Raw genomic sequence first — 21168 nt, 5'->3', positions numbered from 1 at the left:
CCATCCATTTGTGGTATTTCTGTTATAGCAGCACTAGGTAACTAAGATAGGTAGTATCTCGTTGTGGTTTTGAATTGTATTTAATGACTAATGAAGTTGAGCATCTTTTCATGTGCTTCTTGACCATTTGAATTTCCTCTTTGGTGGAAATGTCTGTTTAAGTCCTTTGCCCACTTTTTGATTGGGTGGTTTGACTCTTTGTTGTTAAGTAATGGTGTCTTTTGATGTACAGAAGTTTTTCATTTTAATATAATCTTTCTATTAATCTTTTTCTTTATAGTTGGTGCTTTTTATGATCTTTTAATGGAAGCAATCCCAGAACGCTCTTATCTTATCCAAGACTGAGAGGATTTGGAGCTGAGTGGTCTTTTTCTGGTTTACCGTTCTCTATAAAAAAAAAAAAAAAATTTTTTTTTTTTTTTTTTATAAGACATAGCCCTTTTGGATCCCGACCCTACACCCGACAGGGGTGTGGGGAGCGGGTTACCAGAATCTCTTTTACTTGGGGCTGTCAGACTCCATTTTTTGTTCTCCCAGCCTCAGGAGTTTGTCAAAGGCTCAGCTTTTGAGGCTCAGCTTTAAAAGCTCTCTCAGCCCCAAATATTGGGTCCCATCCTGGACTTCCATCCTTTCCCAAATGGGGGCTTTGTAGTTCCTCACTGCTTTCATATCTGATGTCTAGTTGGAGATTTTCCTTAAACAAAATATTTCATCCAGCTATTCTACCTCTCAGCTGGAAGGTTGGTCTGAACCACCTAGTCTGCCATCTGCTGGAAGTAGAACACTTGCAGTCTGTTAAAAGGATGGCTAAGTCACGCGACATTACATTGGAGGTTGTTCAGTATTTTAAGAAGTAGCAGCTAACTAGTATGTAAGAAGCCCTAATGAAATGAGGGTTTTTACCCTGACAGGATGCCCATATATGCCTAGCTATCCTGGTCGTGTTAGCAGTGGGACCCTGAATCAGACGCGGGAATTACAGCTTTGGGGATGATTCAGATCATATTGATCATATTAATTAAAAAAATTGAAATGAAGATGAAGTAATGACATTTTTGTTTTTTTAATAAACAGGATCGTGAACTTCCAAGACTGATTAGAGGCCGAGTTCATAGGTGTGTGGGAAACTATGACCAGAAAAAGAACGTTTTCAAATGTGTTTCTGTCAGACCAGCATCTGTTTCTGAACAAAAGACTTTCCAAGCATTTGTTAAAATTGCAGATGCTGAGATGCAGTATTATACTAATGTAATGAGTGAAATTTAAACAATAGTGAAGGAGTTTAAATAGCAAAAGTTAAAGCATTTTCCTCTGTTACTGTTCGAATTATGGTTTTCATGGTTTTATAGCTACCATTTTCTGTATTTTACTTGTGGAATTAAAATATTTAAATCCCTTTAAATGTGTGAAGTTTTTTAAAAGTAATTTTTACTGTTTTTATAACATTTGCTAAAATCCAACCATTTCAGTTAAAAACACTCAATATAGTAGGGCTAGATGATTAAGTACGTCGGAGTCATCTGAAAAGCCAGCTTCAGGCTTAATGGAAGAATACTGGAGGCATCCCTGCTCAACTCAGGAACAAAACAAGAGTGCCCACTATCAAGTACTGTTATTAAACGTTGTACTGGAGCTTTTAGTCTATGCAATTAATTTAATTACTTCAAATATTTAATGAGTATCTACTCTGTGCCAAGCCACAGTTTTAAGTGCTGAAGACAGACAAAGCAGTTAAAGTAACAAAAATCTCTGAATTTATGGAATTTATATTCTGGGAAAATTCACTAGACAAAAGAGAAAAACTTGAGTATAATAATTACCATTTACAGAAGATATAATTGCATATATGGAAAACCTAAGAGACTCAACTGAGAAACTACTACAAAAATGAGATAATTTGGTAAGTCAGTGGAATAGAAAACTTAGTAAGCCAAAATCACTGGTGAGTATTATTTATATATGAGCCACAATCATTTTTGTGTAAAGTGGATAAAAATACCATTTAAAATAGAAAAAAAAAAATCCAAGACTTAACCAAGACTAAATAATAAATGTGGAAAGTGTATGAATGAACTTTAAAATGCTACTGCAGGGTACAGAAGAAAACTTGAACAAATGGAAAGATACATTATTTTCTTGGAGATACAAACATACTGATTTTCCTCAAATTAATTTGTAATTCAATAAATTTCTAGTTATGTAATTCTCTTTCTCTCTGTATGTAACTGATACTAAAGGTTATATATTAAAGAATAGTTAGGAAACTCTGAAAAAGAAAAACATCAGGAAAAGAAGATTTCCTTACCAAAGATTATAAAGCTTTAAACATACTAGTTATCTCTTGCTGTATAATCACTTACTTCAAATCTTTGTGGTTTAAAATGACAATAAACATTGCCTTTCATAATTTCGGTGGGTCAAGATTTCAGGAAAGGTAGCTCTGGTTTGGAGTCTGTTAGGAAGATCCACTTCTTGGGTGTTTCACTCAGGTGGCTGGCAAGTTGCTGCTGGCAGTTGGTAGGAGGCCCCAGTTTCTCTCCATGTGGGCCTCTACACAGTAGTGCTTGAGTATCCTCACCACATGGCAGCTGGCTTCTCCCAGAATGAGTGATCTGATAGTGAATTAGGTAGAAGCTACCTTTTTGTGATCTACCTTTGGAAGTCACATAACATCATTTCCACCACATTCTGTTTGCTAGAAGTGAGCCATAAAGTCTGGCCCATATTTAGGGGAAGGGGAATTAGGCTTCATCATTTGAAGGAAAAAGTGTCAAAGAATTTGTGCACATATTTTAAAACTAACACATAAAGATGTATTTGTTCATGCAAAATGTGGTACTGGTTTATGAATAGAAAGGCCAATAGAACAGAATTTAAAGTACAAAAATAGACTCAAGTATATAGAGAATTTGGCATATGATAAAGGTAGCATCTTGAATTAGTGGGGAAGAGATTGATGTATTTAATAAATGGTGTTGGGACCGCTGACAAATGTCTGGAAAAAAATTAAGTTGGAGTTAAACTTTACACTGAGCTTTTTACATATTTCTTATTCTTTTGTAATTTTTTTTAATATATTTACCTTTTTATCTATTTGGAAGTTATTTTTGTGTAGGATGTGAGGTATAAAGGTTTAACATTATTTTTGTTCCCCAAGTAGGTGGCTCATTATTCTAACACCATCTCTTGAATGGAATGCTTTGAAATACCATTTTAATCATAAAATGTGATACAAACATGGGCCAGTTTTTGAACTCTTCACTGATTTTTAGCTATTGTAGATACCTTCTCAAGGTTTTTTTAAAAAAAATCCTGTTGGAGTTTTGATTGTGATTGTACCAAATTTATATATTAATTTGAGGGAGGCGATGTATTTATGGAGCCTTGGTGGTGCACAGGTTGAGAGCTCAGGCTGCTAGCCAAAAGGTTGGCAGTTTGAATCCACCAGCTGCTCCTCGGAAACCCAATGGGGCAGTTCTACTCTGTTGTATAAGGTCACTATGAGTTAAAATTGAGTCAACAGCAACAGGTTTGGTTTTTTTGGTTTGGACATATTTATAGTAGTAAACCTTCCCATTAAGAAATATGGCATGCCTGTTTATTTAGGTGTTTAAGAAGTATCTTTCAGTGAAGTTTTATAAATGTATTTATAAAGCTCTTTCAGATTACTTTTTTTTAAGCCACTGCTGAAGATAATATATTAAAACTGGCATATTCATTTATGGTATACCATCTGTACAGTGCTTTTGGAAGACATATGATATAGGTAATATTTAAGAAGAGCCACACTAGTGATCATTTCATTTCATCCTATTTTTAGGACATTACTTTGTTGTTGTTAGGGGCGGCTGAGTGGTTTCAGACTCATAGTGACCCTACATACAACAGAATGAAACACTGCCCAGTCTAGTACCATCCTCACAATCATTTTTGTGCTTGAGCCCATTGTTGTAGCCACTATGTCAGTCCATCTCCTTGAGGGTCTTCCCCTTTTTTGCTAACCCTCTACTTTACCAAGCATAATGTCCTTCTCCGGGGACTGATCCCTCCTGATAACATGTCCAAAGTATGTGAGATGAAGTCTTGCCATCCTTGCTTCTAAGGGATATTCTGGCTGTACTTCCAAGACAGATTTGTTTGTTCTTCTGGCAGTCCATAGTATATCCACTATTCTTCACCAACACTGTAGTTCAAATGTGTCAGTTCTTCTTTGGTCTTATTTATTGCCCAGCTTTCTCATGCATATGAGGTGACTGAAAACACTGTGGCTTGGGTCAGGCAAAGCTTAGTCCTTAAAGTGACATCTTTGCATTTTAATGCTTTAAGAACGTCTTTTGCAGCACATTTTCCCAATGCAATGCATCATTTGATTTCTTGACTGCTGCTTCCTTTGGTGTTGATTGCAGATCCTAGTAACATGAAATCCTTGGTGTAATAAATTCCAAAGTAAAGAAAAGATAATATGCTTGAAGATATTCTTTGTGGCATTACCTGTAATAGCAAAAATCAGATTCAATTTTATTGCACATTAGAGGGTTGTCTTAGGTTGGGTTCTCTAGAGAAGCAAAACCAGTGAACCGTATACGTGTGTGTGTGTGTATATATATATACATATACATACATAAACCAAAAACCCCATTGCTGTGGAGTCTATTCCAACTCATAGCGACCCTATAGGACAGAGTAGAACTGCCTCATAGGGTTTCCAAGGAGCGCCTGGTGAATACAAATTGCTGACCTTTTGGTTAATAGTCATAGCTCTTAATCACTACACCACCAGGGTTTCCTATATGTTTGTGTGTGTGTGTATATATATATAAAACATATGTATATATGTATATATATATATAAAATAGAGACAGAGAGACAGAAAGAGATTTATCTCAAAGAATGACTCATGTGATTGTAGAGGCTGGCAAGCCCCAAGTCCATGGGCTACGCATCAGGCTGGAGGCTTCTCCTGACTCAGGTAGCTGTAGGGGCTGACAAAACCAAGATCTGCTGGTCAGGCAGCTGGCTCGTAGGCTACGGAGGGTGATGAATCCCAGGATGGGCAGGGTAAGCCACTAGCTCAAGTCCCAGGAACTGAAGGTCAGATTATGATGAGCCAGATGCAGAATCCAGAGGTAGAGCCCTGTTGGAACATACATTTATGTACTGGAGGCAGGCCATACCCCCAAGGAAACTCCCTTTCAACTGATTGGCATGATAGCAGATCTTATCATGGACTTGATTACATCATTATATAACTGCCAGACTACTGAGAATCATGACCCAGCCAAGTTGACACACAACCATCACCGTCTACCCCTTGTCAACTTATACCTGTACACATCTTCTTAAACCATAGTTAATCTCTAAATAGAAACAATTATAAAGTCATACTTTCAGATAACACGATACAACTAGCATGAATACAACTGAAAATGCACTAGCCCCATTTACATCCTATATTTTTTGAGTAAAGAAAATAAAATATTTGATGCATACATAAAAGGAAGAAATATAATAATTACAGTCCTCGTTTCTGCAACTGATCACATGGTTGTAGCTGGTATTTAGAATTACCTTCTTCCACCACCCATTCTGTATTTTTACCTCAGCAAGCAGCTGGTCATGCTTCTTTGCCAGGTGGGGTGACCCAAACCTTCACTACTGAGTGGTCTAGGCCATTAGTAGTCACGTTGGAATTGGGTTGCTGTAGTTTTCTGTTGACTTTAATCACAGGGCATGGTAGTACTAAGAGACGCCCTAAGGGATCTCCTATCTTCTGGACATACTCTGCTTTACCTCCATTATGCAACACCAATCTTATTTCCCCTTGGTAGGCAGGATCAATCACACCAGCCAATATAGTAACTCCCTTCTTTCCCTGTTGATACAGAGGCATGAGGAGCCCAAAGCGGCTCCTCCAGTTCAATGGAATCAGTGATGTATCTCCAGGTGGAAGCATTCCTGTCTTTGGAACTAAGACCTCAAGACCCACAGAGCATAGGGTCAAGGACACAGGAAGGAAAACATTTACGAGTGGATCACTAAGGGTGATAGTGAGTGGTGCCACTCCCATTTCCTCCCCTTAATTCCTGGACCCATGAATCTTGGCTATCGGAGAAACAGCACCATATGCTTATGGATGCTGGTTTAGAGCATATACAGCTTCCTGGAGAACATTGTCCCAACTCAGCAAGGTATTGTCACCTAGCTGATGTGTAATTGTGTCTTTAGAAGGCCATTCCATTGCTTCATCAAACCAGCTGCTTCAGGATGATGGGGAACATGGTAAGACGAGTGAATTCCATGAGCATGGGCCCATTGTAAAATTTAATTTGCTGTGAAATGAGTTCCTTGATTCGAGGCAACTTGTTGTGGGATACCATGACAGTGAATAAAATATTCTGTAAGTCCATGGATGGTAGTTTTGGCAGAAGCTTTACAGACCAGGAAGACAAATCCATATCCAGAATAAGCGTCTATTCCAGTAAGAACAAAACACTGCCCTTTCCATGACGGAAGCAGTCCAATGTAATCAACTTGCCACCAGGTTGCTGGCCGATCACCTCTAGGAATGCTGTGTTATCGGAGACTCAGCTTTGGTCTTGGCTCCTGGCAGTTGGGCACTGAGCAGTGGCTGTAGTCAAGTCAGCCTTAGACCAGGGGAAGACTGATGACAAGGATCTTCTCCAGAGCCAACAGAGACAGAAAGCTCTCCTCAGGAGTTGGCGCCCTGAACTCAGACTGCTAGCCTCCTACACAGTGAAAAAACAAACTTCATTTGGTTAAAGCCATCCACTTTTGGTATTTCTGTTATAGGAGCACTAGACACCTAAGACATGGGAATTCTGCCAGTTGTTGAGTATGTCTATTCCAATCATGCATCCTGGAACTTGGAAAATCACTACCGGATGGATTTGGGGACCAACTGGATTCACTCTGAGAAGTACCTGAGTTAAGACTCCACTAATAACCTGACCTCCATATGGCCCCACTCTGACTTGTGAGCCAAAGTGATGTTTCGGGTCTCCTGGAATTAGTGTCTGTTCAGAGCCAGTGTTTAATAATTCCTGAAATGTCTGATTATTTCTTTTGCTTCAATGAATTGCCAGTCTTGCAAAAGGCCGTAGATCCCTTTGGGAAAGTCTTGGAGAAAGATTAACGGTATAAATTTTTGGAAGTGCAGTAGAGTCCTTCCTCAAGTGAACCCAACCTCGCCTTCATTCAAGATGTGAGTGTTTAAACTGGCTCAAGTCTGGAAATTGATAGAGGGGCTGTGACTCTCTTGTGCCAATTCAACTTAGACTGCCATTCACTTGACCTAGAATTCTTTTGTGTGTACAGGTGAAGTAAATATTTAGTAGATTTCCTATCTATTTCACTCCTAGGGACATCATGACTGAGTAGCTAACTCCATAAGTCCATACTAGTCAGACAATTCTGATTATAGCTTTGACTCCACTGTCCATTACTGTAACCACACCCCCCTTGTCTTTGTTGATTGAGTGCAGCCACTTGGCTCCTACCACCGAGGGATCCAATCAGACCCATTGTAGTTAACCCAGTGCAGTCGAGTCGATTCTGACTCATAGCAACCCTATAAGGTGTGTTAATTCAGTTAGGGCAGTTCCCACGTCAAATCTGACTTACATAAAATAGCAATCATAGCTTTCTTTAAGGATGCTGGGGCTCCCTTCACAAATTTGTTCCTCACTCTGTGGTAAAAGGTGTGTCCTCTGGGCAGTCCACTTTTGGGTGTGTGGGCCTAATCTGATCAATCCACTCTAACATCTCAATTTCCCTAAGCCTTTGGGTATCTTCTACAGTATACCAAGGCAGGTTTGGCACTTCGTCTTGCTTTAGTGTAGGCCACTGTCTAATCCATACTTCATTGAACCAAACAAATAAACTCTCAGATCCTTTGCTAACCTCTCAAGCTGAAACATTGTAGAATCTGCGCTTAGTGGCCCTATATGAGTAAACTCAGACTGATTGAACTTTATGTTCCTTGCATTATTATATCACATCTTCAATAGCCATCCCCACACATATTTCCTAGGTTTCTGTTTGTACATATTAGAAAAGTCAAGCAGTTCTTTTGGAATAGCATAGCTCCTCCTGAGTTATGCTTTGTATGTCACCTTTTGAGGCTCACTGGGACTTAAGTCTAGTTATAAGGCTAGAAGCAAAAATGAGTGGTGGGGATGTGTTCTGAGAACATTCAGCAATGTCTTGTAAGGCATCTGCCTCAGGTGATGCCCCAGACAATGACTCAGATGCCTTCCCAGGGAATGATTCAGACAAAGGCTTTTCAGGCACAGTTGGGTTATTCCCATCAGATGAGGGTGGAGGGGCTGCAGTGCAATGGATCACTTTCTGTGTGGCCTTTCTTGGCATGGTCTTGTAACTCCCATCCAAGTGATTGGATGGAACTGTGAAAATAGGGTAACTGTGGCTCACCAAAGGGATTTTTCAGTTTTGCCGTACCACTGGTCTTGAATTGAGCCATCCCAGAGGCAGGAGAGTATCCCACCACCACGAAGGAAAAACACCCAGTAGCAGAGTGTATCCTTTGGACCTGGGATTCCTGCACTGAGAACCTTCTGGAACTAGGACACACAGAGAGAGATCTGTAACACTGAAGACAGTGAGAAGTGGTGGCAGAGAATCGGTGGCAGGAGAGATCAGCAGGAGATGGTTCAGTGGGCTTCGTGGCCCAGAGAGTGAGAAAACTGAGTGCCTTTGGGCTGAAGCTTACTGACAGAGTGTGGTGCCTCTGGGAACTTATTGGCAGAGCTAAAAGAGGCTTGTAACACTTGCATGAGAAGGGCAAAAGCCCAGGGACAGGGAGAAGCCTGCTTGTGAACATGGCTGGGACAAGGCTGTCCTGAAGGAAGAACTGTGTCCTGAGTGTTCCTCAACCTGAATTATAACCTGTTACTTTTTTTTTTTTTTTTACTTCTTTAACAAATCCCATAATCATAAGTATTGTCTTTGAGTTCTGTGTGGTCATTGCAATGAATTATTGAACCCAGCAGAGAATTAGAATACCATAGGAGGGATGGTTGGTATCAGAATTGGTAAAGATGGCAGGGGTGTGTCTGACTGCCGTCTCATAGGAATCAGCTGTTGATCTTGATTCTTTTTTCCGTTTGTGAAGTTAGAGGAGGTCAGATGAAAGTCCGACGCCATTCTCACACAGGTACTAATGTTTTTACTGGGAAGGGTGGCTTAGCAGACAAATATGGAGTAATTTCTTCAGATGGAAGTGAAAGGGCTGTTCCTGTTGGGAGGAGTGATTCAACAGAATTTATGGACTCTGTGTCCCCAGCTTCCTGATTATCTGCCCATAACTTCCCAATCTCAAGTTTCAGGATCCCATTTCTTCCCAAGCAATGGCCTCTCATTAACTTCAGGCACTATTCAAGGTTGGAAGTTCAACTGGCATTGTAATTCAGCCACTTTTATAAGACTCTGGGTTTTGTTTTTGGTAATATCAGCTCTGTTACTGTAAGAAATAAGGGCACAAGCGGCAACTCTGAGGTAGTTTATGTGGCACTTGAACTGTGGCACTTGAACTGTGACACTGAAGCCCTGAGCTCATCTCTTTCTTTCACCACTTTGTCTGTTGAAAGTAGGACCAACCAGCCAGCTTCCTTATACTTGTCATTCTGACAAAATTGTAGATAAGTATCAAACATGCAATCACCCAGAGCCTCATCTCTCACCAGTGCTTGTTCTGTTGGTGGTGATATTTTGCATATTTGTACTGCCACCTCATACCACGGATTAGCAGTGCTCTCTTTACTACTGAAAGCGGAGTCATCAACATCTTTAAGACTAACCATACTTGACAACTAATTTCAAAAACTCATACTTACAATTTTGTTTCTCTAGAACCACTCTCAGTACCAAATGTCCTAGGCTGGGTTCTCTAGACAAGCAAAGCCAGTGATGCATATGATATATATATATATATACACATATATATATATACACACATATATATATACACATATATATATAAACATATATACACATATACATAAGGGCAAGTCAGAAAGTATTGCTATTAGGGTTGTAGTTCATACATGCACGAGTTTATTCCAAACAAAATGTCTTTAAATATGTCTCTGCAATCAGTGGATGGCGGCAGACAAGTTCTCTCAGTAGTACACTTATCTTAGTCTTGTTAGGGTGCCTTAAAAAAAAAAAAAAAAAGATACTTTTTGTGCCATGGGAAAAAAAACCAATTTTGAGGTCAGGGCTAATATCAGATTTTTAACAAAACTCAAGTGGAGATCTTCCCAAATCATTGAAGCTTTGCAACAAGTTTATCAGAATGCTACTCCACATAAAACAGCAGTTTTTAGACAGAGCAAGCATTTTAAGAAAGGTCAGGAAGACCGCAAAGATGAGCAAAGAGAGGGAAGACCACTCATAAGGTTTGGTAGCTGTTTTGGGGGGATTCCAAAGGGGTATTCTTGATAGATTTTTTTGAAGGACACAGGATGGTTGTGCGGGCTTATTATGCCTAAGTATTTTATTTTTTTAGGGGTTATTACAAATGGTATTGTTTTCCTGATCTCCTTTCCATCGTTCTCTGTATTGGTATATAGGGATCCAACCAGTTTTTGTATGTTTATCTTATATCGTGCTTCTCTGCTGAATCTTTCTATTAGTTTCAGTAGTTTTCCCGTGAAGTCTTTTGGGTTTTCTATGTATAGTATCATATCATCCACAAATAGGAACAGCCTTACTTCCTCATTACAATTTGGATGCTCTTTATTTTGTTTTCTTGCCTTATTGCTGTAGCTAGGACTTCCAGCACAAAGTTAAATAGTAGTGGTGATAAAGGGCATCCTTGTCTTGTTCCTTTTCTCAAGGGGAATGTTTCCAGGCTTTCTCCATTAAGGATGATGTTGGCTATTGGTTTTGTATAAGTGCCCTTTATTATGTTGAGGAATTTCCCTTCTATACCTATTTTATTGAGAATTTTTATCAGGAATGGGTGTTGAACATTGTCGAATGCCTTTTCTGCATCGATTGAGATGATCATGTGATTCTTTTATTTATGTGTTGGATTACATTGATTGATTTTTAAATGTTGAGCCATCCTTGCATGATGATGATGTGAGCATACCTGGTATAAATTCCACTTGATCATGGTGTCTTATTTTTTTTGATATGATGCTGATATTCTATTGGCTAGAATTTTGTTGAAAATTTTTACATCTGTATTCATGAGAGATATTGGTCTGTACTTTTCTTTTTTTGTGGTGTCTTTGCCTGGTTTTGGTATCAGGGTTTTGCTGGCTTTGTAGAATGAATTTGGAAATATCCCTTTGTTTTCTATGTTCTGAAATAGTTTGAGTAGTACTGGTGTAAGCTCTTCTCTGGGCCAGGGTTTTTTTGTTGGGAGTTTTTTTTGTTTTGTTTTGTTTTGTTTAACTACCTTTTCAATCTCTTGTTATGGGTCTGCTCAGATTTTCAACATCAGTTTGTGTTAGTTTGGGTAGGTAGTGTGTTTCTAGAAATTTGTCCATTTCCTGTAGGATTTCAAATTTGTGGGAGTTTAGTTTTTCATAGTATTCTGTTATGATTCTTTTTGTTTCAGTTGGGTTTGTTGTAAAGTCCAGTGGCAGCTTATTATGAAGACATTTTTAGGAAATTGAAAACTGCATTGGAGAAAAAGGCAAGGAAAGTTGTGCCAAGGAATTTTTTTCCATCACAACAATGCACCTGCTTATTCTTTGAGGGTTGCAATGGCTGTCCTACTAGAATTTCATTGAGAAACCTTATCCCATCCATCCTACAGCCCTGATTTTGCCCCTTCAGACTTCTTTTTGTTCCCAAAACTCAAAGAACATTTAAAAGGAATGTGTCTTGAGTCCCTCGAAGAGGCCAAAACTGCCGTTTTGGTGTGATATAAACTGAAGAGCATAGAATTCTTCAGGAGAGGGTTACAGTTATGGAAACACCACCTTCAGAAGTGTATAGACCTAGATGAAGGATATGTCGTGCAACAATAGCTTCAAGTTTTGATATTTTTGTTTAATAAAGGTTTCTATGATTTTGTATCAGTACTTTTTGACTTACCCTCGTATTTAAGAGTACATACAAACATCACAAAAGGTGTGACTTATGGACTGTAGACTTCCTGGGTTCTTCATGTCACTGAAACAAAAGGCAAAAGGGGGGGGGTTACTGTACTGCCTGGGGTAATTCAATCCAAATTAACGAGGAGAAATTGGGTTTCTCTACACAATGAGGAAAGGAAGGACTATGTCTGATATCCAAGAGATTCTTTGGGGGATGCTGCTTAGTACTTCAGTGTCCAATAATAAAAGTCAACAGAGAACTACAACAGCTCACTGAGCATTAGGAGGCAAATATGCAGAGTGGTAGGGATGATGGAACTGGTGGGGTGCCATTAAGGTTTTCCTAGAGAGGTAAAGAGCTAGAAGTAACTCAGTGAAATGGGAATTTGGGTTACCATTTCTATCCTGGTCTGAAGAGGAATTGAACATGATCTGGGAGAATTCATTATTTCTCCGACACCAGCCTTCTACATATCTGCATATGGTTAGGTCATAGAAGTCTGATCTTTGTTAGCTTCAGAGTTATCTCTTCTGGGGTTTGTTTCCTGGGAATTAGATTGCAATGAGAGATCCTTCTATCGTGAGAATCTTTACAAAACATCTATCTTTTCATGGTGGTACTCTGCTGAAAGACCACTGATAGCTTCTTGTTGCCCACAGGATAAAGCTTAAGCTTCAACACTACTAAGATATTTTAGGACATTAATATTCTGGTCCCTGCTTACCTTTATGGCTCTCTAACTATTCTCCTTCACCTTCCAAAATGTGCACTCTACCATACAGAACTACTGTCTATTCCCTAAACAGGCAATGATATAGCATCCATAGATGAGCTTTTCCTAACCCCACGCTGCCCCAAAGTATACTAAATGTGTAATCAGTCACTGCTGTAGTTCTCTGAGAGAATATCTCCTAGCGAAATCCTGGGTAAGTACTTTGTCTTTAATGAATTCCTCCAGGATCTAGACTCCTCTGGGTCTAGGGTCCCATAGGCCCAGGGAAATGTAGAACAGGAGATGCAAGAAGGGATGGTGCAGGCAGACATAGGTGATGATTACAGAGGGTGTTGCTTCACATGCCTATAGTGAATAAAGGGGAACGAAATCTTGGGTCAGGGTCTGGGAATCACCCTCAGACACACTAGGTAAGTTGGGCAGGAGGGTGAATAAACTGGCCCCTTAGGGTCCTTCCTAACTGAGGGTCTTGAAAAGAAGAAGATGAGAGGTATCATTAATGGAGTAGCTGAGGCTAATATGCTGTATCAGTGGCAGCATCTTTCTGGTTTGTGATTCCTAATAACTCTCTGGAAACCAGAGGTGGATTCACTTGTTTTCCAAGGAAGCAAAATTCTGAGAAATCAGATGCTCCCCCTCCCCACCACTGCAATACCCGCACATATGTCCAAGTGTAAAAAATCTGTTAGTGTTGCTGGATTAAATAGCATTGGTGAGTGAAAATTCCAGAAGTTGGATTCATTTATGTCTCTTTAGGGAAGGAACTTTCCATATCCCTTAATGATCCTCTTCAGTTCTCTTAGTTTGGAGGCATACTGGGGTATGGATATCTGGGGAAGAACTGGAAATAGGTCCCATGGGTAGAAAATGTCTTTATTCCTTCTTTTATATTGCTAAGCCTCTCTGTCAGGTTTATTTTTTTCACATTGATACCACTGAATCATGTGGATATCAACACAGGAGTGACATGACAGCACGGATGTGTGTACTAGATTGTCTGTTTTAGGATAGAGAAGGGTGTGGTGAAGTAGGCTAATATTTTCCATGGGTCTTAGGCAACACGGAGCTCTGGTGGCTCAGTGGTTAAAAGCGTGGCTGCTAACCAAAAGGTCAGCATTTCAAGTCCATCAGCTGCTCCTCGGAAACCCTATGGGGCAGTTCTATTCTGTCCTGTAGGGTTGCTGTGAGTCAGGATCGACTCGACATCAACAGGGTTTTAAGCTGCATCCAGGAATTAGATAATAAAAGTGTCAAAAACAAGTGCTAAGTGGTTAAGGTTAATGAGTTCTTATTCTGGGAGGATTTAGTCGTGGCTATTGTAACTTAACAGGAGTTTTTGATGTCTTCAAAGTTGGAAGCGAATAAACGACAGCGAATAAACATTTATGAAACATTGGCTACATGTCAGGCACCATGCCAGGTGCTGGTGCTGCAACAGTCAAGAAGGCAGACATGGCCTTTCCTGCATGGAGTTTACAATCTGAAAAGGAAAAAGCTGTAGTAACCCCAAGTGCATGGAGTGCTATGGGGACAAGTACAAGATGCTGTGGAAACATAGCAGTGGGTTCTGACCTAGCCTGGGAGACAGGGAAGGTTTAGCTGAGTAAGGGCATGTAATTTCAAACCTGAAGGACAAGTAGGATTCAGCCAAGAGAAGGGGGGAGAGGGAAGAGGATGCTAGGCAGGAGGAACAGCAAGTGTAAAAGGCTAGAGGCAAGAAATGATGACTTTTAAGTCCAGTATTTCTGAACAGTGGTGTGTAAGTGTGATTTTGCAGCCAGATGAGGCTGTGCAGGTAGGCAAGGGTCAGGTCGTGAAGCACCTTTTGTGCCCTTGAAAGGAATTTTGCCTTAATCTTAAGGGCCATGGAAGCTACTAAAGAGTTTGAGCAGGTGAGAGAGATGATTAGTTTTTCGTCTTAGAATGCCACAGCGTGAATGAAGGGATTGAAGGGGAGTGAGCTTGGGCACTGGGACATGTTCTTGCAGATACTGTCTCAATATCCAGACAAGGTATGATGTCAGCCTGGTCTAGGGTAGTGGGAATTAGGGTAAGGAGTGGATAAATTAGAAAGAGAATTAAGTGGCAGAATCTGCAGGGCTTGATGGTAGATTGGATGTTGATAGTGAGAGAAAGGAAAGAATGAAAGACAACCCTCAAGTTTCTACTTGATCACCTGGATACTTTTTACTGAGATACGCAATACTGGAGGACACGCAGATTAGAGAGAGGCAGAGTGAGATCATGAGTTTATTTTGGGATCAGTTGAGCTTAAGATGCTTGTGATATATCCATGAAGACATAATGACTAAGAAACTGGTAATGCAGTTCTGAAGGCGATAGAGAGATCTACCCAAGAGAGTTAGACTGTAATCCATGCCATAGGAATAGATGTAGAATTATAAGAGAACAGATTTTAGGAAAAAGCTCCATGATACACCAACATATAAGGTACTGTTAGGGGAGAAGCCGATTATGGTTATTGAGAATAAATGGCCAGGAAGGTAGCAGGAGAACCAGTGTGATCACACAGAAGCTAAGAAATGAGAGTGTTTTAGAAGAGAGGGAAAAATTAATATTGTTCATGCTAAGGAGAAATGAAGAAAATAAGTCTGAAGAGTGTATCAGATTGAATGATATGGCACATTTCTGATTACAGAAATTGTTATTATTGTGGGTGATGAGGGTGAAGTAAGTGTTGTTGCAGAACAGCTAACATGTTTCTTTATACTCAGGTTCTTAATGGATGCTCTTATTTATTCCTAAAGCTACAAGAGACAGATCATGGCTGGAAGGAATCAAACTGGAGTCTCAGACTTTCTCCTGCTGGGCCTGCCTATTGAGCCAGAGAAGCAAAACCTGTTCTATGCCCTGTTCCTGGCCATGTATCTTACCACTGTCTTGGGGAACATGCTCATCATTGTCCTCATTCGCCTGGACCTCCACCTCCATACACCCATGTATTTGTTTCTCAGTAACTTGTCCTTCTCTGATATTTGCTTCTCCTCTGTCACAATGCCCAAATTGCTGCAGAACATGCAGAGCCAAGTCCCATCCATCCCCTACACAGGCTGCCTGGCCCAGCTGTACTTCTTCCTGTTTTTTGCAGATCTGGAGAGCTTCCTCCTTGTGGCCATGGCCTATGACCGCTATGTGGCCATCTGCTTCCCCCTGCACTACACCACCATCATGAGCCCCCAGCTCTGTCTTTCCCTGGTGTCACTGTCCTGGGTGCTGACCACATTCCATGCCATGCTGCACACCCTGCTCACTGCCAGGTTGTGTTTTTGTGCAGACAACGTGATCCCCCACTTTTTCTGTGATATGTCTGCTCTGCTGAAGCTGGCCTGCTCTGACACTCAAGTTAATGAATTGGTGATATTTATCATGGGAGGACTCATTCTTGTCATCCCATTCTTACTCATCGTTATGTCCTATGTAAGAATAATCTCCTCCATCCTCAAGGTGCCTTCTGTCAGGGGAATCAGTAAGGCTTTTTCCACGTGTGGCTCCCACCTCTCCGTGGTGTCACTGTTCTATGGGACTGTTATTGGTCTCTACTTAGGCCCATCAGCTAATAATTCTACTGTTAAGGAGACTGTCATGGCTCTGATGTACACTGTGGTGACCCCCATGCTGAACCCCTTCATCTACAGCCTGAGGAACAGAGACATAAATGGAGCCCTGGGAAGAGTCTTTCATAAAAGGACATTTCCCTTTTCTCTATGAAATTTTTATGTAATCTTATCAAGTAGAGACTCTGATATTGCAATGTTATTTCAGGCTTCTTATTTTAGAAGAATGGAACGTTTGGTTAAAATGAAATATTGCAGAATCATCTAATAAGTAGGAGAGATGAAGTGGAGCTATCTTGTTGGACTAGGAAGTGGTTCTCGGTCACATGCTGGCAAAGTCTTCCTTTTTCGTCATTCCCAGATGATCCTGGAGAAGCATAGTTTTAAATGATCTTATTGCCCCCAGAAAAGACATGCTATTTTCCTGGCTCTTGTTTCTTGGTGGTGTTGTATGTTGTTATTTTTTTTAACCAAAACTCTACTCAAAATAATACGCTGTCACTCCAAATCAATACTGACTAAAACCCAAACATCTTAGCCTCTCAGCACCGCTCTTCTAAATTCTGTTAATGTCCTTTCCTGTACAAGTTTTCACTTCATTCTGTCTCTTAACCTTTTTACCCCAGATTTATTTTTATGTCTACGTCATCTTTCTGCTGTGATATGAACCTGGAAAGAACTTTCTATCTCCTTTGTTAGAATAGTTTATTTTGTCTTTATCTGGGAGCTAACTAAGGGGTCCTAAAAATTACTAATACCTAAGGATCCTAAAAATTACCCCCCCACCCCAGGTATGAGGAAGGAAGCCAGAAGTTGGTAAACAACCTCAGTCTTTAAGGATGTCTCTCTGTTGATATTTTGTGATTTGTTAACAAAGTTTACATCCATAACATATTCTACCCTTGTGAAGATTGCATAAAAGGAAATCTTATCACTTTTTTAAACCAAACAAACAAACAAAAATCACTATTTTACAGATTGAAAAATTGGAATTTGATGACTTGTCAAGGTCCTAGAGTGGGCCAGTATTGTGCCTACTTAAGATCCCAGACTATCTGACTCAGGAGTCTCTTCTTCTCATTTCCCCCCAACTTGCAAATAAGAAGAAGGGTAATTCATTTAAAAATCTTAGTTCCGCTTATGACGTGGTCTAGGTTTCCAGTCTTGCTCCATTTGTATCCTCATTTTTTCCTTATTTGATGCCTCCAAATCCATCATTTCAATTCTTTTGTATATTTTGTTGCATCCAAACCTCCATCTGCAGCCCAGACCTTTCTCCAGATCCCAATTTTATTCTCATCTTTCCAGTGGACATCTCTACTTGCTGATCTATAAGCCCTTCTATCTTAACATGCACAAAATTGAACATTTTACATTTCCTCTCAAGCCTTCTCTTTTTTCTATGTTCCATATTTTGATTCATGATGTTACTTTCCACTTGGTTACCCAAGTAACTCTCTCTGTATTTACAAAACCAGATTATTGTTCATGTAGTTTTTCTTTTTTTATTTAGCATTGTTTTCTGATTTATTTTAATATATTCTCCATGTGTTACTTAAGGTACATTAGTTGGTATAATGAATAAACTGAAATGTAATACAACAAAAATTTTTTCTTATGTAAAATCCATTTGGCATTGGATGTGAGGGGCACTGTGTTTCATGCTGTCAGGCTAAAGGAGGCTCTGAGTTCTTCAAAATATGGTTGCCAAGGTTGCCTCAGGTGTTGACATTCAGGTGTAAGAACACAGAGAGTAGAAGATCACATGGAAAGCTTTTATGGACCAGGCCTTGAAGTGATATATATCACCTTGACCTTCACTTCATTCTCCAGAGCAGGATCACATGACTCAATGTAGTTGCAAGGGGAAGGGGCTGCGAAAGTATTTGTTAATAAATTGTTATATTCAAATCTATGCTACAGGATAGAATCATGAGTTTTTTATACAGAATCATGAGTTTTTTATACAGTATTTTCTTATGTTTTTGGAGAAATTTTACTCTAATTGATAATTTCTATACAAATTGTTCAGTGACATTAGTTACATTTTTCACAATGTGTCAACATTCTCTTTAATTGTGTTTCGGTTGTTCTGTTTTCAGTGCTCTAGTTTCTCTGGCCCCTTATCTTCTTGTCTTTGCTTTAGAATAATTGTTGACTTTTTGTTCTCATATAGATGGTGTCTTAATTTTCTAGTGCTGCTAAAACAGAAATAGCACAAGTGGATGGCTTCAACAAACAGAAATTTAGTCTCTCACAGTCTAAGAGGCTAGAAGTCTGAATTCAGGGTGCTGGCTGCAGGGGAAAGCTTTCTCTTTCTGTCGGCTCTGGGGGAAAGTCCTTGTCATCAATATTTTCTGGTCAAAGAGCTTCTCAGTGCAGGGAACCTGGGTCCAAAAGAAGTGCTATTTTCCTGGCTCTTGTTTCTTGGTGGTATGAAGTCCCTCTGTCTCTCCTCACTTCTCTCTTTTATATCTCAAAAGAGATTGACCAAAGACACAACCTAATCTTGTAGATTGAGTACTGCCTCACTAGCATTACTACCTCTAATCCCCCCTCCTTAACATCACAGAGGTGGGATTTACAGCACATAGGAAAATTACATCAGAAGACAAAATGGTGGACAATCACACAATACTGGGAATCATGAACTGGCCAATTGACATGTTTATTGGGGGACACAATTCAATCCATAACAGATGGTTTTACAGGGGCATCATACTCATGGGTAATATCCTTTTTTGTGTGTGCCAATCTGTTGTTTTCACTAAAAGGTGACCTCAGGGGATAGTTTTGGTTCAAGTTTAAAGAGCATGTCAGGGAGATAGTCTCAGGGAGTCAGGACCATGAACTTCTGATGTGCATTTAGCTGTATTGGCCACATTATTCATAAAGCAACTGCAAAGTCCAGAAAGGAGGAACCATAAAATTTATTAATTCATTTTTCAGACATATTATAAATTATATGGTTCCATTCAATTTTATATAATTAAAATTTTTATTTTGAAAGAATTATAGACTCACTAGAAGTTTCAAAAATAGCAGTACAGACAGGTTTTTTGTATCTATCACACAGCTTCCCCCAATGGTAACATTTTATATAACTATAATACTTTATCAAAACTAGGAAATTGATATTGGCACAATACAATTAATTAGACTACAAATTTACTTGGATTCTACCAGTTTTTGCATGCACCAATTCTTTTTTATATGTCTTTGTGTACGGTTTATGACATTACATGTATAGATTTGTATAACCAACCACCACAATCAAGATACAGAATTGTTCCATCACCGCAAAGGGACTCTCTAGTTTTACCCCTTTGTAGTCCAAACTAGAATATGTTTTGAGAGTGAAAGGGGCACAGAACAGCAATAAACTAGGACTGTCCTGGGCAAACTGGTATATATGGTCATCTTGAATTTACCTTACATAAATGTAATTGTACATGCTCGAAAACCAATAAGAGGTGGAACCAAGACGGCAGACTAGTCAGATGCACTAAGCCATCCCACTGCATCAAAGACCCCAGAAACTAAGTAAAACAGATACAAATGTCAGTCCTAGAACCCTGATCCTTAAATGGAGAGATAAAGTATTAGATTGCAAGTCACTGAGGAGAAAAAGAAAATGACGGGAAATGGGGAAGGAATAGAGGTACAGACTGGAGGTTCCTGACCAAACACAATGACTCATCATTGCCATCTTGGAATAAAGCCAACAACCCTGCACACAGAAAGGTAGTCCCATGGAATTTCCAATAGTAGATGAAGGCCTGGTGTTAAGTAAGACCATGTTTGCTGGCTGCAACTCAAGGAGAAGCCCAGATTCACCTGGTAACCACAGAAGCATGCTCCTACAACCTCTACCCCTCTGGTGAACAGTGGTTATAACCATCCCATCACAGCCACCCTGATTGCTGGGAGCAAGAGTACCAATTCACCCTATTGCCCCCTCTATCTAGCCCCCTTGCCCCTACTTTTGCCCCCTCCCCCATCTCTTTCTCTGCTCCACCACCTGTGCCCCTGAGGGGATCCAACCAGACCCCGGTCCCCTTCCCATTGGTTCCATATCCCCCACCACCCACTGTGGCATCCATGTACCAGGCTGAGATCTCAGGCCCTTTCCTACTGGTTCTGGACACCTCCCACTGCCCACCGAGGCAAGTAGGGGACTCGGCCCAGACTGTAGGTCCCTTCCCACCAGCTCCAGACCCCTCCTGCCACTGTCTGCAGCCCTGAGGGCACCCAGCTTGGGCACCAGGCCCTTCTTGCCAGCTCCGGACCACACCTGTGCCCACTGCAGCCCTTAGGGAACCTGGCCCAGACCTCAGGCCTCTTCCCACTGGCTCAAGACCCCCCCTCCGCAGACCGCAGCGGCCCCAATCCAGCCCCTTAGCATAGTCTATGCCGCAGACAAATAACCCATCTCTACCTATTCCCTTTCTGCTGGACCTGCCCTGCTGCATCGTAGCTGAGAGACCAGCTCTACACACCAGGACAGGTGGTGAGAACTGTCATGCCCACAGATGAGCAAGCAACAAAGCATGCCCAGCTCACCTACCCAGACATAACCAAACAAAACAAAAAAGCAGGATGAAACAAACAAACCCACAATCAATAAAGAAATAATACCTGAATGTCTGGGAAACGGCAGACAATATCAAAACATGAAAAAAACAGAACAAGACAGTTCTAGAAATCAAAGAGAATAAAGCACCAGTTGACCTTCCAACAGAAGAAAAAGCATTGGAACTACCTGAT

General features: G+C 40.3%; 2 protein-coding genes across 4 annotated transcripts in view; both read left to right on the top strand.

Annotated features, from left to right (window-relative positions):
• SPATA22 (spermatogenesis associated 22) overlaps nucleotides 1–1354 on the top strand; it is a 29617-nt gene extending 28263 nt beyond the window's left edge. For all 3 annotated transcript variants that reach the window (XM_064270403.1, XM_064270402.1, XM_064270401.1), the window contains one exon: nucleotides 1075–1354. In XM_064270403.1, coding sequence (XP_064126473.1) covers nucleotides 1075–1266 — 192 coding nt within the window. In that variant the 3' untranslated portion in view covers nucleotides 1267–1354. The remainder of the gene's footprint in view (nucleotides 1–1074) is intronic.
• Nucleotides 1355–14046: 12692 nt separating this feature from the next.
• Nucleotides 14047–16600, top strand: LOC100673116 (olfactory receptor 1E5). The gene has a single exon (XM_003417002.3). The coding sequence runs from the start codon at nucleotides 15611–15613 to the stop codon at nucleotides 16553–16555; it is 945 nt and encodes a 314-aa protein (XP_003417050.2). The 5' UTR covers nucleotides 14047–15610; the 3' UTR covers nucleotides 16556–16600.
• The last annotated feature ends 4568 nt before the right edge of the window (nucleotides 16601–21168 follow it).

Source organism: Loxodonta africana, chromosome 18, assembly GCF_030014295.1.
Source record: "Loxodonta africana isolate mLoxAfr1 chromosome 18, mLoxAfr1.hap2, whole genome shotgun sequence".
NCBI classification, from domain to species: domain Eukaryota; kingdom Metazoa; phylum Chordata; class Mammalia; order Proboscidea; family Elephantidae; genus Loxodonta; species Loxodonta africana.
This window is presented reverse-complemented; position numbering and strand designations above follow the sequence as displayed.

What these genes read in the sequence shown, in the direction of transcription:
- LOC100673116 (XM_003417002.3), top strand. Translation starts at nt 15,611, where the DNA reads ATGGCTGGAAGGAATCAAACTGGAGTCTCAGACTTTCTCCTGCTGGGC.